This window comes from Astyanax mexicanus, chromosome 24, assembly GCF_023375975.1.
Source record: "Astyanax mexicanus isolate ESR-SI-001 chromosome 24, AstMex3_surface, whole genome shotgun sequence".
Classification (NCBI taxonomy): domain Eukaryota; kingdom Metazoa; phylum Chordata; class Actinopteri; order Characiformes; family Acestrorhamphidae; genus Astyanax; species Astyanax mexicanus.
This window is the reverse complement of record NC_064431.1, coordinates 19,210,672-19,225,693: the sequence shown is the minus strand read 5'-3', so window position 1 is coordinate 19,225,693 and position 15,022 is coordinate 19,210,672. Positions and strand designations below refer to the sequence as shown.

General features: G+C 38.9%; 1 protein-coding gene across 15 annotated transcripts in view; it reads right to left on the bottom strand.

Annotated features, from left to right (window-relative positions):
* plekha6 (pleckstrin homology domain containing, family A member 6) overlaps positions 1–15,022 on the bottom strand; it is a 141,064-nt gene that overhangs the window by 27,700 nt on the left and 98,342 nt on the right. For 6 of the 15 annotated variants that reach the window (XM_049471616.1, XM_049471620.1, XM_049471617.1 and 3 more), the window contains 6 exons: positions 10,086–10,291; positions 8,208–8,666; positions 7,598–8,111; positions 6,577–6,663; positions 5,454–5,507; positions 295–363 (listed from right to left, as the gene is read on the bottom strand). In XM_049471616.1, the coding sequence (XP_049327573.1) occupies positions 295–363; positions 5,454–5,507; positions 6,577–6,663; positions 7,598–8,111; positions 8,208–8,666; positions 10,086–10,291 (1,389 nt within the window). Of the gene's footprint in view, positions 1–294; positions 364–5,453; positions 5,508–6,576; positions 6,664–7,597; positions 8,112–8,207; positions 8,667–10,085; positions 10,292–13,954; positions 14,548–15,022 lie in introns of those variants that run through there. The other 9 variants (XM_049471622.1, XM_049471625.1, XM_049471629.1 and 6 more) reach the window with 7 other exon arrangements.

The following is a 15,022-nucleotide window of genomic DNA, read 5'->3' as shown; positions in this document are numbered from 1 at the left end:
CTCTTTCGTTTTGACCTTGTTTTTTTTACTATTTACTGACCCTGACTTTCACCTGCCCTCAGATATTGTCTTGAGGTATATTACCCTCAGACTATATTACAATTCTGATATGTTTAATTCCCCTTGCTGCTGTTTACCGGTGTTGACCTTGCTCATTTTTACTACTTTTTGTGCCCAACCATTATTTAATAAAGTTCTTAAACTTCATCTAGAATCAAGTTTTAATAAAATTTTTCACAGTTTCACAGAACATCTGGCTTCTATAGACAGCTACAGATCAGAAACAGTTCTTACGCTGGTCTCAATCTCATTCAGCTTCAGGGTGGGATGCAGATCTCGGTAGATATCGTGGAATGGAGGCACCTGCAATAAGACGAAAAGATCGGCCGAGCAGAGTTAATCCAGAAGCATTATTTTTACGCTGTAGCAGATCAGTAGAATAAATCAAAGAAACTCCTAATTTTTAAGTGGTTGCTTATTTTTTTCTAGAGCTGTATAAGCTCTAAAAATTTACTTGAAAACATTTTTGCAACTTTCTGCATTGGCTTTTTTACATGAATTTTTCATAACTTAAATGTTACATAGAGTAAATAAGTGAACTGAACTTCAGTCAGAACAGTTAATCCTTTCTTTTAGTAAACTTTACTTAATTTATTTTTGCTAAATCAATCCTTTTTGTCTAGTAACTTTTACTTAATTTCTGCATACAATATTACCTAATTACAATTATTTTACTAAAATAAATTATAATACATAATATATTATAATTCCTGTTTTTGTTGGATGGATGGCATGTAATACTTTCTTTTTTTTGTATACTACATTACAGGCCATCCATGTTTAAATTAAGTTATTGTAATGATGTACTTATAATTATAATATTGTACGCAGAAATAAAGTAAAGTTTTGATTCAGCAAATATAAATTAGGTAAAGTTTAATAAAAGAAAGATTGACTGAAGTTCAGTTCACTTATTTACTTTTTATGTAACAATTCAGTCTTAAAACCGAGTTGAAGTTACTTAAATTTATCTGAAATTTACTTTTAAAAAAGCAGAAAGTTGCAACATTTTTTAAAATTCAATTTTATGCATCATTTTTTTCAGTGTATATCGGTGCATCCCTGCTTACAATCAGATATCAATAAGTTCAACAATCAACATTCAAAATGAATCAACCAATTTCATATTAATATACAGTCAAAATAAATGTGCTTATACTTTATGCAGCAGTATAAGCCATTCCCATAGATGCTGTGCAAACCGTTAGTCTCACAATGCTATGCTGGTTTATGGAGTGTTAGTATATAGTACAGTTAGTGTAATATATGAATTATTATATGAGGTCACACATATATAAATATAACACACAATACACAAACAGCAATGGAACACACACACACAAACACACACAATGCTCACAAAATGAAGAGTGGCACACAGAACAAATGAGCACCAGAGGTGGAGGAGAACCTACCAGGCAGTAATGGGGGTGGACTATAAAGCGAGGTGAACATAAATAACAGGCGCTGGGAACTGCCTCACTGGTAGCAATAAGGAAAAATAAAATCCAAACTAAAAATAACAGCTATAAAATATAGCCGTAAAAAAAAGCTGTTCCTCAAACACCACCTAACCACATCCAGCATGCCACACTACTACAGAGCCAGGAGGCACTGCGCCAGGTTCATAACCAGCACAGGAATCATTTCAGCCTCAGCAGCGCTAATCCTGAGGCTGAAATGCCTGTGTTAAAGTCTGTCACACACCAGAAACACTGTGCTGAGCTAAGTAAGCTATGTAAACAAAACTAATAAATAATAGTAATAAAAAAGACTTTCTTTTAAAGTTAAATGAACACTGGATGTTAATCTACACAGATTTCTCTCCTGAAAACTGTTTATTTGGGTGAGTAAAGCGCTTCTGTTTATTAACAGTAAGCTTAGATTCCCGAAATTCTCCAGCACTAGGCTGGAGAATTAGCATTAGCCGCTAACCGCTGCAGCAGTGCTAGCTGGGGTTAGGAGCAGGATACAAGCTGAAAATACTCACCTCCAAACAGGGAAAATAGCGGTTAGCAGCTAATGCTAATGCTGTGTACAGCCCCAGTGCTGGAGAACTAAACTAAAACTCCTGTTTAACTCTGTACTTCAGCCGAGTGGCTTTACTGCTCCTTAATACCTGACTGAAAAAATTGTACACATAAGACGGACTAAATAATAAGAATAAGGCACTCTGTTGTTTTTTGGGAAAATTAAAGGATTTTAAGTGCGCTTTATAGTGCAAAAAATACGGTAGCTATATACTGTACTTTGTGTAGCCATAGCAATTACAAAAAATATATATATAATAATAATAAAGGAGCTTATTAAACTAGTTTATTGTATTTCACACACATATCGCTAAATCCACAATGCAAAAAATATGTCTAAAAATACACAAAATGTATGTAAATTGAGATGTATATGCTTAAATAAATGTCTTCCAATGAGGTAAGCTACATTTTCTTAAAATAAGCAATCAAAAAAAAAAAAAAACTTAAACCAAGCAAAAATCACAGATTTTTATTACACTATAATAAGGTACAACTTCTACATAAGACTAAATAACACTTAATGGCATTGATATATTTTTGGAAAGAAATAAATTAATAACCACCACTGCTTTAGCATTATTCCGGTTAAAAACTGGTCTAACTGCTAAAAACCTTAATCACCAAAAAATGGGTTAGGGTTATAATCACTATTGTGATAAACAAAATAATCATACACATACAATGCTAAGTAAGACAAAGAATCTTTAGAAATTAGATAATTTCACTTGTTTACTTTTAGTTTTTTTGCTGTGCACTGTAAGTGTAAGATTGATTAGCCTATTTTAGGAATAATGTTCTTAATCACTCTCACTTAGAATTTTTAGCATATTTTAAGTAATTTTAAATCAAAATAACTGCAAAAATCTGTTATTTTCGCTTGATTTAAGTCTTTTTTTAACTCAATATTGTAAGAAATCTAATTTTGTTTTCTTAGTGAGACAAAAAAAGTAATTTATAGCTTTGAAATTAGATAATTTCACTTGCAATTTTTTTTTTGTGCAGGGTATATTAAGCAAAAAAAAACCTTTTTCTTAATAAGATTTTTTGTCTTAAATTTGGACACAAGAATCAGAATAAGTTGATCTGAGTCAGTCAAGTTCTTCTGATTCTTGTGTTCAAATTTAAGCCAAAAAATCTGTGATTTTTGCTTGATTTAAGTCTTACTTTACTCATTTAATATTTTGAGACTTGTTCAAGTTTCGATTGTTTAAGTTTTTGACAGTGGATTTTTTTCAGAGTGGTGAGCTGTGTCACACCAAGAAATTGAACAATATTTATAAGTGGAGTGGACTGGCATATATTAAAAACATTGATGATTGTTTTTTTTTTAAAGGCTGCACAGCACGGTGAGTCCGGTGTGTGAGGGTCTTTTTGAGTTATGAACTAAAGCATCTCTCTCTCAGAGACGCTCCGGTCGCTCTTACTTGTGGGAAAAGCCTTGCTCTCGGGGAGGAGCGCTCAACCATTCTGGTAACCATGCCGATTAGGTGATCTCCCTCCATTACCTGGGAGCAAACATACCAACATCATCTGAACGTGATTTGGTGTTTCGGGTTGCCAGGGAGGCCCGGGTGTGTGGGTATGAATGGGTAGGACTCGAGCAGTGAGTGCTAAAGTGGTGTTGCTGTGGTACCCTGTGTGGTTGGTGGGGTTTTACTAGTGTATTTGTAATCATATAATTGTGACATAAATTTAAAAAAGTTGGCAAAACATTTGCATCATAATGTTTTAAACAATGTATCCTATGAAGAAACCATACAGCCAATCAGAAATCTGTGTACAAACCAGAACTGCCCAATCAGAGAAAACAATCTAGAGTTCTAGATATCTTAAAATCTGAGAGGAAACCTAGAGTACAGTTCCAGTAGAAACTGTAAATGTGATTGCATCTCAGCAGAAATACTATGTTAATGCAGATTCGGTTGCTAAGGTCTTGAGGTGTGAGGAGGTTTAATTGGTAATAGGTTGTTGATAGTTGTTGATAGGCTGTTGCTATGGTATTGGTGTTGTTTGCTTAAACGTTGCAAGGAGGTTTCAATGGCAATCGGTTTGTTGATAAGCTGATGCTATGGTTGTGGTGTTGGTTGCTAAAATGTTCCAAGGAGTTTTCAATTGTAACATGTTGGTTACTAGGCTGTCGCTATGATATGGATGTTGGTTGCTATGGTTTTGATGTTTGTTGCTAAAATGTAAGGAGTTTTCCTTGGTAATAGGTTGGTTGCTAGGCTGTTGCTATGGTGTTAGTGTTGGTTGCTAAACTTTTGCAAGGAGGTTTCAGTGGTATAGGTTTGTTAACAGGCTGTTTCTATAGTATTGGTGTTGTATGCTAAAATGTTGTGAGGTTTCAATGGTAATAGGTTGGTTACTAGAATGTTACTATGGTTTTGATGTTGGTTACTATGGTATTGATGTATTGGTTGCTAAATATTGTAAGGAGGTTTCAATGGTTATAGGTTGGTTACTAGGCTGTTGCTATGGTATTGATGTTGGTTGCTATGGTATTGATGTTGGTTGCTAAAATGTTGTGAGGAGGTTTCAATGGTAATAGGTTTGTTTCTAGGCTGTTGTCATTTGATTGATCCTGGTTTCTAAAATGTTGCAAGGTTTCATTGGTATAGGTTTGTTGCTAGGCTGTTGCTATGGCAGTTATGTTGGTTGATATGGTATTGGTGTTTGTTGCTAAAATGTCGCAAGGAGGTTTTATTGGTAATAGGTTTGTTTCTAGGCTGTTGCTATGGTGTTGGTGTTGGTTGCTCATGAATTGGTGGTGGGTGCTAAAATGTTGCAAGGAGCTTTCAATGGTATTAAGTTTTTTGCTAGGCTGTTGTTATGGTATTCAATCTGGTTGCTATGGCATTGATGTTGGTTGCTAAAATTTTGCAAGGATGTTTCAATAATAATAGGTTTGTTGCTAGGCTGTTGCTATGGTATTGGTGTTGGTGGCTATGGTATTGGTATTAAACTCAGCAGTGCTTGAGTGCTCTGCATATAAACAGCTACGTATCTCCTCAGGACGGTTTCTATCAGGTTAGAACAGGACAGTGTGTGGGAAGACAGTGAGAGTGAGGGTGGTGAAACACAGTTTATGGTAACACTGAAGACAGCCTGAAAGAACACACTCAAAGAGATAGGCCTTATTTTAATTGGTTAAACTTGAGGAACTTGTAGAGGAACACATGCCAGCCTCACTTAGTCTTATCTGTCTGCTGCAGCTGTAGCATAAAATTTCTCCAAAATTGACTTAGAAAATAACTTTTTACATTGATTTCTGTTAAAAGTCAAGAGGAAGCAGACAGAGCAGAGGCTGCAGTGTATGTGATTGGTGTGCGGTGTGGTGCTGGGCCGGGTTCAGGTACGTACCTGCTGGTCCAGGTACTCCAGGTTTCTCTGGAGCTGCGCATCTAACATATCCTCCTGATGTAAGAAGCAGCAGCAGCAGCAGCAATGAGGCGAGTCAGTCACACCAGAAGCAGCACACAGCCAGACCACGGCAGCAGAGCACCCCCATTAAATACATACATAACACACACATACATTCAGTTAAACACAAGTCAAATGCAGAAACAGACACCAAGAAAGAGGCAAACACTGAGAATAAGAGAGAGAGAGAGAGAGAGAGAGAGAGAGGGAGAGAGAGAAAGAGAGAGAGGCAAAGACAAGCAAAGAGAGGCAGAGTGAGGGAGAAATGCTGGGATAAAGGTAAAGAGAGTTAGAGGGAAAGGCTGAGACAGAGGGAGAGAGAGGGAGAGAGGCAGAGGGAGAGAGACAGAGGGAGAGGGAGAGAGACAGAGGAAGAGAGGCACGGATATAGACAGAGGGAGTGAGACAGAGAGAGAGAAGAAGAGGAAGTAGAGGATGAGAGGAAGAGACAGAGGGAGAGAAGCTGTGATTATGAGAGAAGTAGAGGATGAGAGGAAGAGACAGGGAGAGAAGTTGTTACAAAAGAGAGAAGTAGAAGTAGAGAGGCAGAGACAGTTGAAGAAAGGCAGAGACAGAGGGACAGAAGTTGGGATTAAGAGAGAAGTAGAGGGAGAGAAGCAAAGACAGAGGGAGAGAGACAGAAACAGAGGAAAACTGCAAATATATAAATGCAGAAAGAGAAGGAGAGAGAGAGAGATGAGCATACCAAAAAAGAGAAGCACAAACAAGAAAATAGAGCATTAAAGATGCATTGTGGTTGATTGAAAGAAAGAAACATGGCGAGAGAGGCAGAAATGTAAGGAAATAGAAACGAAAGCAAAATTATCGAGGCAAAAACGATTGAGCAAAAATGATACCACGTCTACGCAACAGAACACACACAAACATATATCAACACAAAATAAGCGCCCTGCATCACCAAAATCACCACGAACAGCATGCACATAGATGAAAAAGCCACAAGCCATGAGCATACAGATGCATCTGCTGCAACTTCTGTCTTTTTGAACACACTGGACTGCTCTAAATGACCGTTAACATGCGCTGAATTACTGGGACGTACCATCTTGCCGTGTAGAGAGGGGGAGGCTGGGTAGTTGTAGTGATAAACGCTTTGACTGAGAGACCGCCGGTCCCCAGGAAAATCATACTATAAGGAACAGGTCAGAAAAACAGGGGGTGATGATAAACCACCACAGATCTACTGGACATTAGATTTATATAATATACACTGTGTGTGAGTCCTAGTATTTGTGTACATTGAACGTTATTTTAAACAACTCAGAATTGCCGTTAAAGCTCAGTCTTTAAGTTCCACTCAACAAATGTGAGTTTTAATTTGGGCTTGGGTTCATAATGACAGTTTATGGTGAGGGACAGGTTGGGGGCTGGGTTTTTTCTTAGCTCTAGCTCTGGAGCTGAGCCAGAGTAATAGATTATTGGTGATCCACAAAATAAGTTAGTTAAATATAGTTTAACAGTCAATATAGGCTATTTTAAGCAGAACGATGACTCTGGAAAACAAGCAGTGAGACTTCTGATGTTTGGGTAACTGTTCCTGCAGTATTGACATCTAAGTACAGTATGTATAAAGTATTTCCATTTATCTATAGTCAGTTTAGGCTCCTACTTTTTGCTTAGATGTGGCCGTAATTAAAAGAAGCTGTACCAAGATTGCCTGGCATCTGTGCGGAATTAATGTAGCATTTGGACCCATCCAAGATCGGTATCGGCAATTACCTGATCCAGATGAAAGACAACCGGCGTTCGAGATCTGACCCAAAAACATGGATCGGTCCATCTGTAATACTGGGGCATTGTAGCATATTTGCAGGGAGGAATTGCCCAGATTTCCCATACTTTTTCTAGCCTGCACTTTGAACTTTGTATTTTGCACTTTGCTTACTCAGTGTGTCCAATAATAGACATGAATCCTTTGTTTTGTGTGTTATTATTAGTGTAGTTAGACTGCGTTTTTCTCTGTTAACTTGTTTGTTAATCAATGTTAATTAAACAGTTAATCAAATAGAAAAGAGGATACCTAATGGACATCCAATGGTGGACTACCAATGGACCTACTGTACCTTGGGGGAACTGAGGGACCTTCGTAGGCCATAGACTGAGGGGTCAGCGTAGATCCCCTCCTCTCTTAGTCTTCCAGGAACTCTGTCAAACCGGGTGCTGGGCGACCGTGCGGGTGATATGAAGTTGTGGGGTCCGGGTGAGTAGGGCCCTCCGGACGAGGATGAAGGTGAACGAGGGACAGAGCGAGAGCGTGGCTGAAGCGAGAGTCTCCTCATGGAGCCCTGCGCTGAGTCTAGCTGGGAGTAGTACCCAGGGTGTGAGCTAGGAGGTCCCAACATCCACTGGGACTCCCGGGGTGGGCCGTAAATCATGCCGTCTCGCAGGGAGCGTCGCTTCTCTTCTGTCGTCCAGCGCACTGGAGTGCGGTCAAAAGCGGCCGACATGGAGCAGATGCTTTCTGGCCGGACTCCAGGAGGGTAGAGGGGGTAATCCTCCACGTAGGGAGGTCCGCCGTACATGCCGTAGTAGTCGGAGGATGACATGCCTCGATTCACCGTGTAATACCGTGATGAACTGCAAGAAGACACAACCAGAAATCAGAAAATGTGGTCCTTATAATGGTTATCAAATGTTCAACAATAATCTCCAGCATCTCTTCCCAGCTCTCACCTGCGCAAGTCCTCCTGAGCAGTCATGCCCCGCCGCTGGTTCACCCACTGCTGCAGCTGGGTCATGGAGCTCTTCCTCTGCGCCAGCCTCTCGGGGGCCGTCCTGGGTACGAAGCCCCTCCGTAGAACCACATTCTCCTGGGGTTCGGGCTGTACCTCCCTCACCTCCTTTATTCTGTCCTGGGAGGAGTAGACTGGGCCGTTAGGTGGGCCGTAGCTGCCCCACCCGTTGGGATGGTGAGGAGGTGGACCTCCCCTCTCCACCACATCTGGTGGCATGGGCGTGGTGGGAGTAGGCGTCTTACTAGTGTCCACCCCATTTACCCCGTGTTTGGCAGGCTCTAACAGCTCAGGCCTTAGAGCTTCATCACCGTTGTTGTGCATCTCTGGTCCTTTGGCCACCATGACGTGGTTCTGTGCTGTGTTCTGCTCTGTGGAGATTGTGAGTTCAGAGTTTTGGCTGCAAAGAAAGAAAGAAACGAGATGACAATGTCATCAATGTAGGTTTTGGTTTTTCGGTCTTTATTTGATCTTAATTAGGGGTGAGCAATATAAAAATCTTGTTTTTTGTAATACACAATATACACTACTTCTCAAAGCATAAAGTTGATTATATCGCCAATGGTGCTTGTGCATGCTTCTGTAAGATTATTGGATGGTTGTAAAGTAGACATCAATATTATTAGTAGTATTATTATTACTGTTGCCTGACTCATTAAACCCCAGTGTTTTCCCTTAATCTGATTACACAAGTGCATATAAATGTACTGATCAGATTATTTAAAAAAAACTGCTTTTTAGGGATAGACGATAATATCACAGCTATACAGTATTGGCCAATAATTGCATTATGTAGAATAATTGACATCAGGTCAATACCTAGATTTGGCCAATATTTTAAAACAATATTTGTTAAATATACTGTTTTTCTGCAGTTGTCGGATTTTTACGTGCATATAAGTTGGAGTGCTGACAAAATCTTATATTTTGAGGTGGGAATAAAGACAATTTTTGATCATATTATGATAAGTTTGGTTAAATTATGATAAGAAATTTTGTAATCGTGATACACAATACACTCCTTAGGTATTACATTTCACTACAGAAAGTGGATTTATTGCTGTTTAATTGAAGGAAATGCAGCACATAAATAAAAATAATTGTACACAATAGGGGTGAGACAATATATCAATATCAAAACATATTGTATTGTTTTGATTGTATTGTATCTGCCACTACTGCGATAAGGCCAGGCCTTGTGACCAGAGCTTTGCCTGTACCAGTGTAAACAGAAGCCTAACAAACATGATAAACAGGGAATCCAAATTCCAGAAAGTCTGTTGTTATGCATGCTACATTCTTTTCATCTTACCAAACATCATGCCAAGACGACACAAAGATACAGCAACACTATCTGATAAGACTGCTAAACACAACAAAACCTGAGGCAACCTGAGGCAAAGTAATTTCAGGTTTTTTTTTTCATTGGTCGCGGCAACATTCACTATTATTCTGTGTTGAGGACAGATAAGTAAATAATTCAGTATAAAATTGATCAGACATTTATAAAATCTGATTTTGCTCTTTTGCTCCATATGAACCCATTCATTTTGTACTCACTTCAAGTGGGTATTCTCCTCTCTGGAAAATCTCTGGCTTGGCATTGCTAGTTCATGTGTTCGTATAGTTCTGGTGTGTTCTCATAAAAAAATGTGTTTTCAGAGAGAAGCCAGGTTAGTTAGCGATTTCCCAATGTGAAAAATCGTGTAATTTGTGACCCTGTGTCACAGCTCAATGACTGACGACTCATAAAGTTGTGTAGTGTGAACCTGGCATAACAGGGTTGTAAACAGGGCTGTGTGTATGTATGTGGATGTACCCGATAGGTGGAGAGATGTGGACCCTGGCGGCCTCACTCATGGCGTGGATCCACTCCTCCTGATCCTCCAGGCTGTCGGCGCTGAAGTAGTACGTACGAGTGCCGGCGTGCTCCACCTGCAAACAGAAAGCAATACTGCCCTTAAAGTCTCCGCCTTCCTCCTCCTTGTCCTCCTCCTCTTCCTCGTCTGTCTTTTCGAACCACACCTGAAACAGAGAGAGAGAGAAAGAGAAAGAAAGAGATTAGTTTCCACCAATGTGTCATCCTACCCGCATCCCGTCTTCACGCAGCTGCGGCCAACACTTCATGCAAGACAAACACACGATACACCCAACATCATGCACAGTCTGAGCTCAGGTTGCAGCACATCGTTCACAGAGAAGAAATTCAAAGGAAGATCCAAAAGCTTAGATAAGACCACTTTTGTACATTGATGACATTCTGATTTATGGAAAGTCTTGTTCCGTGTTCAATTAAGCTTGAATTAGACATTTATAATACAATAGTTTATATCAGTGGTCGGCAATCTGGCCTGTGAGGTTGATTGGTAATGAAAAAAATGAAAAATAAAATGCTTCTCTGGTGAGCTTTTGTTTACATCCCTCCCCTGTCTCTATGTCGCACTCGACGTGACTTTAGTTTCTGCCTGTTCTCGTTTTTCCGCCCGTTCTTAGGCTCCCTATCTCTTTATGAGAGCTTTTTTCTCGGCCATGTCCCAATTAACTAGCCGAGGCAGCGACCCTGACGACACGGGTTCAATCCCATCTAAGGAGCAGTGTTTTATTTATTTATTTTTTTTCTTTTCTTCTTGGGTTTACCTGATTTGAGATCAACTGTTCTGCAGTTGGGTTCAACAACCCTCTGGGCTAGAGAGCTTCTAGTCTGTAGCACTTCATCCTATTACACTTAATTTTCCAAAACAGATTTTGGAAACAAATAAATGGCTCGCGTCCAAACTATTTTCTATTCCTCTCCTAGAACCCATATTAATCAAAATGCTGCCAATTAAACACTAATAACTAGGTGTGGAGCAAAATATCGATACTGCGATATATGGCATTTTTATTTGCAAATAATTATAAATATAATTTTTATTTATTGAAACAATGGTGCTCCCTAATACCTCCCCTTGATTTTACTTAGGTTAATGCTTCATTACCCCTCATGATGGCGCTAATCAAATGAATATTGGTTGTCAAATTCTGTGAAACAGACACCAATACATCCATCATTTCTAGTATTTTCTTATTTATGGCCTTTTCTGTGTTGCAGAATCACAGCATCATGATATCATCGTCTCAGAACTTCTTTGAGATGCACCTGTAATATCCTATTGTGAGATGCCCTGTAATTCCCACACATACCAATAACATGTAGATAAAGTGTCTATTGTGTATTATTACAACCATAATGCAATTTTTTGAGGTTTTTAACAGGGGCATCACTATGCACTTTTTAGGGGCACTCTGAAGGCGCAATAAAGCTGTGTTTTTGTTTGTGTTTTCTTTAAACAAAACTAAGTCTGTGATTAGCTAAATATGTTCAACCTTTAGATTAGATGTAGATTAATAAATGGAATTATAAAAATTTAAATATAGCTATATATTAGACAGCACTCTTGAATGTGCAGGCTAATAACTAGCCAGATATTCCAGTGTTTAAACTGGAGTGGGAGGGAGAGGCTAGCTCTGCTGCTATTGGTCGGTTTTTGTGTTTTAAACTAAAAGCGAGGTGCTAGACTAGTACTGTCTGTGTTTGTATAAGGTAATTAATGTTACAATAATAAAATAGAATTGCCCGTTTATTTTGTTGTTGTTGTACAAAACAGATATCAGATTATGTACGAATAAAAAACATGATGCATAATAATTAAACCATCTGCGACGTCTAATTCAAGCTTAATTGAACATCCCTATTTAGGGTTACCTTTGATCATTGACAGTAAATGATCAGATGTGCAATCAAAATTAGAAATCCCTCCTTAGTTTAAAGCCATGCATCTTAATTTTAAAACTTAAACATAAAGCATCACCAGTCACCAGCCACGAGCGAGTGAATCCTGTCTGCGGATTCATTTCATATCCTGTGGAGGTTTAATATTTCTAACAATAGGAAGTCTTGCTTACACTCGTCTTAAGTTGCGTGCAGAGTTAGAATTGTGTTTCGGAAACTTTTTTAGTTGAATAGTAGAAGATTCCAGAAGCTAAGTAACACTATAAACTTTCAGTTTGCACTAGATGTTAAAAGCTGATACTGGACTGATCTCATTCTCATTCTCACAGTTATTATAAACAATTCTTACAAACCTCAGAACATACAGAGTACAGTGATCATGTTACACATTGTTACAGTACTACAGTGGAACTACGACATGCATGTATTCTTGGCATGCAACGTGTCCAAAGTTGTAAAGAGTTCTTTCACATTTTGTCAACTTGCAACCACAAACTTAAATATTTATTCAAAATTGATAATTAGTAGAGCCACCTTTTGCTGCAATTACAGCTGCAAGCCTTTTGAATTATGTCTCTACTGGCTTTGCATCTAGAGACTGAGATTTTTGCCCATTCTTCTTTAAAAAAACAGCTCAAGCTCAACCAGATTGGAAGGATGGAGATTGTCTGTGAACAGCAGATTTCATTTTTCACGTCTTGCCGCAGATCCTCAATGAGATTTAGGTCCTTTAAGACTTTAACTGGGCGTAATACATTCTAACACATGCATATTCTTTGATTTTGCCATTCCACTGTAGCTCTAGCTGTATTTTTAGGGTCATTGTCTTGCTGGAAGGTGAATCTCCTTCCCAGTCTTAAGTCTTTTGCAGCTTCTAACAGGTTTTCTTCCAGTATTACCCTGTATTTAGCCTCATCTTCTTCCCACTTACTTTGGACAAGCTTCTCTGTCACTGCTAAAGAAAAGCATCCCCACGGCATGATGCTGCCACCACCATGTTTGACAGCAGGGATGGTGCGTTTGGTCTCATTTGACCACAGCACCAAAGGGGGCTGAATACTTTGGCACGACTTTTCAGATTTTTATTTAATTAACATTTTGAACAGAATGCAACATAATTTTCGGACTATAAAGTGCACCAAAATATAAGGTGTACTATCAATGCACGTCTATTTTTTTGGTCTATTTTATCAATAAGGCGCATTGGATTGTGGGGCGCATTTTAAGCGACAATATTAAGACAAAGAAGTAGAACAAGGATTTCTCTCCTGAAAACTGTTTATTTGGGTGAGTAAAGCATTTCTGTTTATTTACAGTAAGCTAAGATTTCCAGTATTTACAACAGCATAGTTAGCATCAGCGCTAGCTGCAATTAACAGCGTTTAGCAGTGCTTGAGTGTTGAAGCCTGAGTGTTCTGTTAGCCAGGGTGCTATCAGCTAGTGGTTAGTCCCACTTAGATTCTTTTAACACGATAAACACACAGATTACAGTCTGATATACTCGCCTCTGAGCGGCGAAAGCGCTAGCGTTACAGTTAGCAGCTACTGCTAATACTGCTCCAGCCTTGGTGCTGGAGAAACTTCACTGAAATTCCTGTTTAACTCTGTACTTCAGCAGAATGGCTTTACTGCTCCTTACAACCTGACTGGTAAAAGTCATACATAAGGCACAAAAGGATTTTAAGGCAATTTCTGAAAGAATTCAAGGATTTTAATGGTTAAATCTCAATCAAATACATTTAAGCTTGTGGTTGTAAGGTGACAAAATGGGAAACAGTTCAAAGGGTATGAATACTTTTTCAAGTCACTGTAATTCCAGCCCATTATCAGTATCAGCATCTAGAATGCAAACCATGTGAAATCTGGTCGTACAGGATCATGCAGGAGCTGTAGTGAGGAGCACATGCCTGAAATACCTACTAGAGAGAGCTCATCACCAGCTCAGCGGAGACCAGCTCCCTCAGGGGTCCTCAGAGGAACGAGGGACAGAGGGGAGAGACGGGGTGAGGAGGATCGGGTCAGACATGAAGGTCAGCTATATGAGGGTCATCTAGCAGGTTAGATGTGATCCGGAAAAGTTCTAAACACACTGTGAGCTGTATCTGTGTCTTAAAGGGCCCATATCAAACATATCAAATGTACCATACTGGAAAAAAAGCCTTTTTTTTATTTGTTTGAAAGGAAAGATTTTTGTTAACATGGAAGCTGATTTGTTTTTGTATTTAAAAAAGAATAAAAAATGTTGCAAGATTCTTTTTTCTTTTTAAAGAAACCATTATTGTTTAGTATAAATTATATATATATATTTTTTTGCTTTTTTAGCCTATTTGTTGCCAATTTCTGACATATATAATCTATATTTTTTAATATAAAATTTTTGTTTCAAAGCATTCAGTGCACCCCTACTTCCACATGAACTTCCACTGTCCATATTTGTTATCGAATGTCTGTATTGTAGCTAAAGGAAAATGTAGTATTTAGGTTTATATATATATATATATATAGAATATATATATATATATATATATATATATATATATATATATATATATAGAAATAAAACGTCTGTATAGTAGCTAAAGGACCCAACCCACTCATTAGGACTCCCCCTATCAGTAGTGATGCCCCAACACCAGGAAATGTAGCATTGCTAAGTAGAATCACAGTGCGCTCAGAGGAAAGCGCAGCGACTCGGTTCTGATACATCAGCTCACAGATGTCTTGTGCTGATCGCCCTCACCTTTTGGAGTGATAAGGGAAAAGAGCGCCATCTACCCACCCAGAGAGAGCAGGTCCAATTGTGCTCTCTCAGGGCTCTGGTAGCCGATGGCAAGCTGCATGACCGGGATTCGACCAGGCGATCTCCTGATCATAGAGGCATCGCTTAGACCGCTGGACCACATAGAGCCCCAGTATTTAGTTTTACTTAATGTGGAAGCGTATATGCAAATACATCGACAAATTTTGTAATACAGTCTCCATAT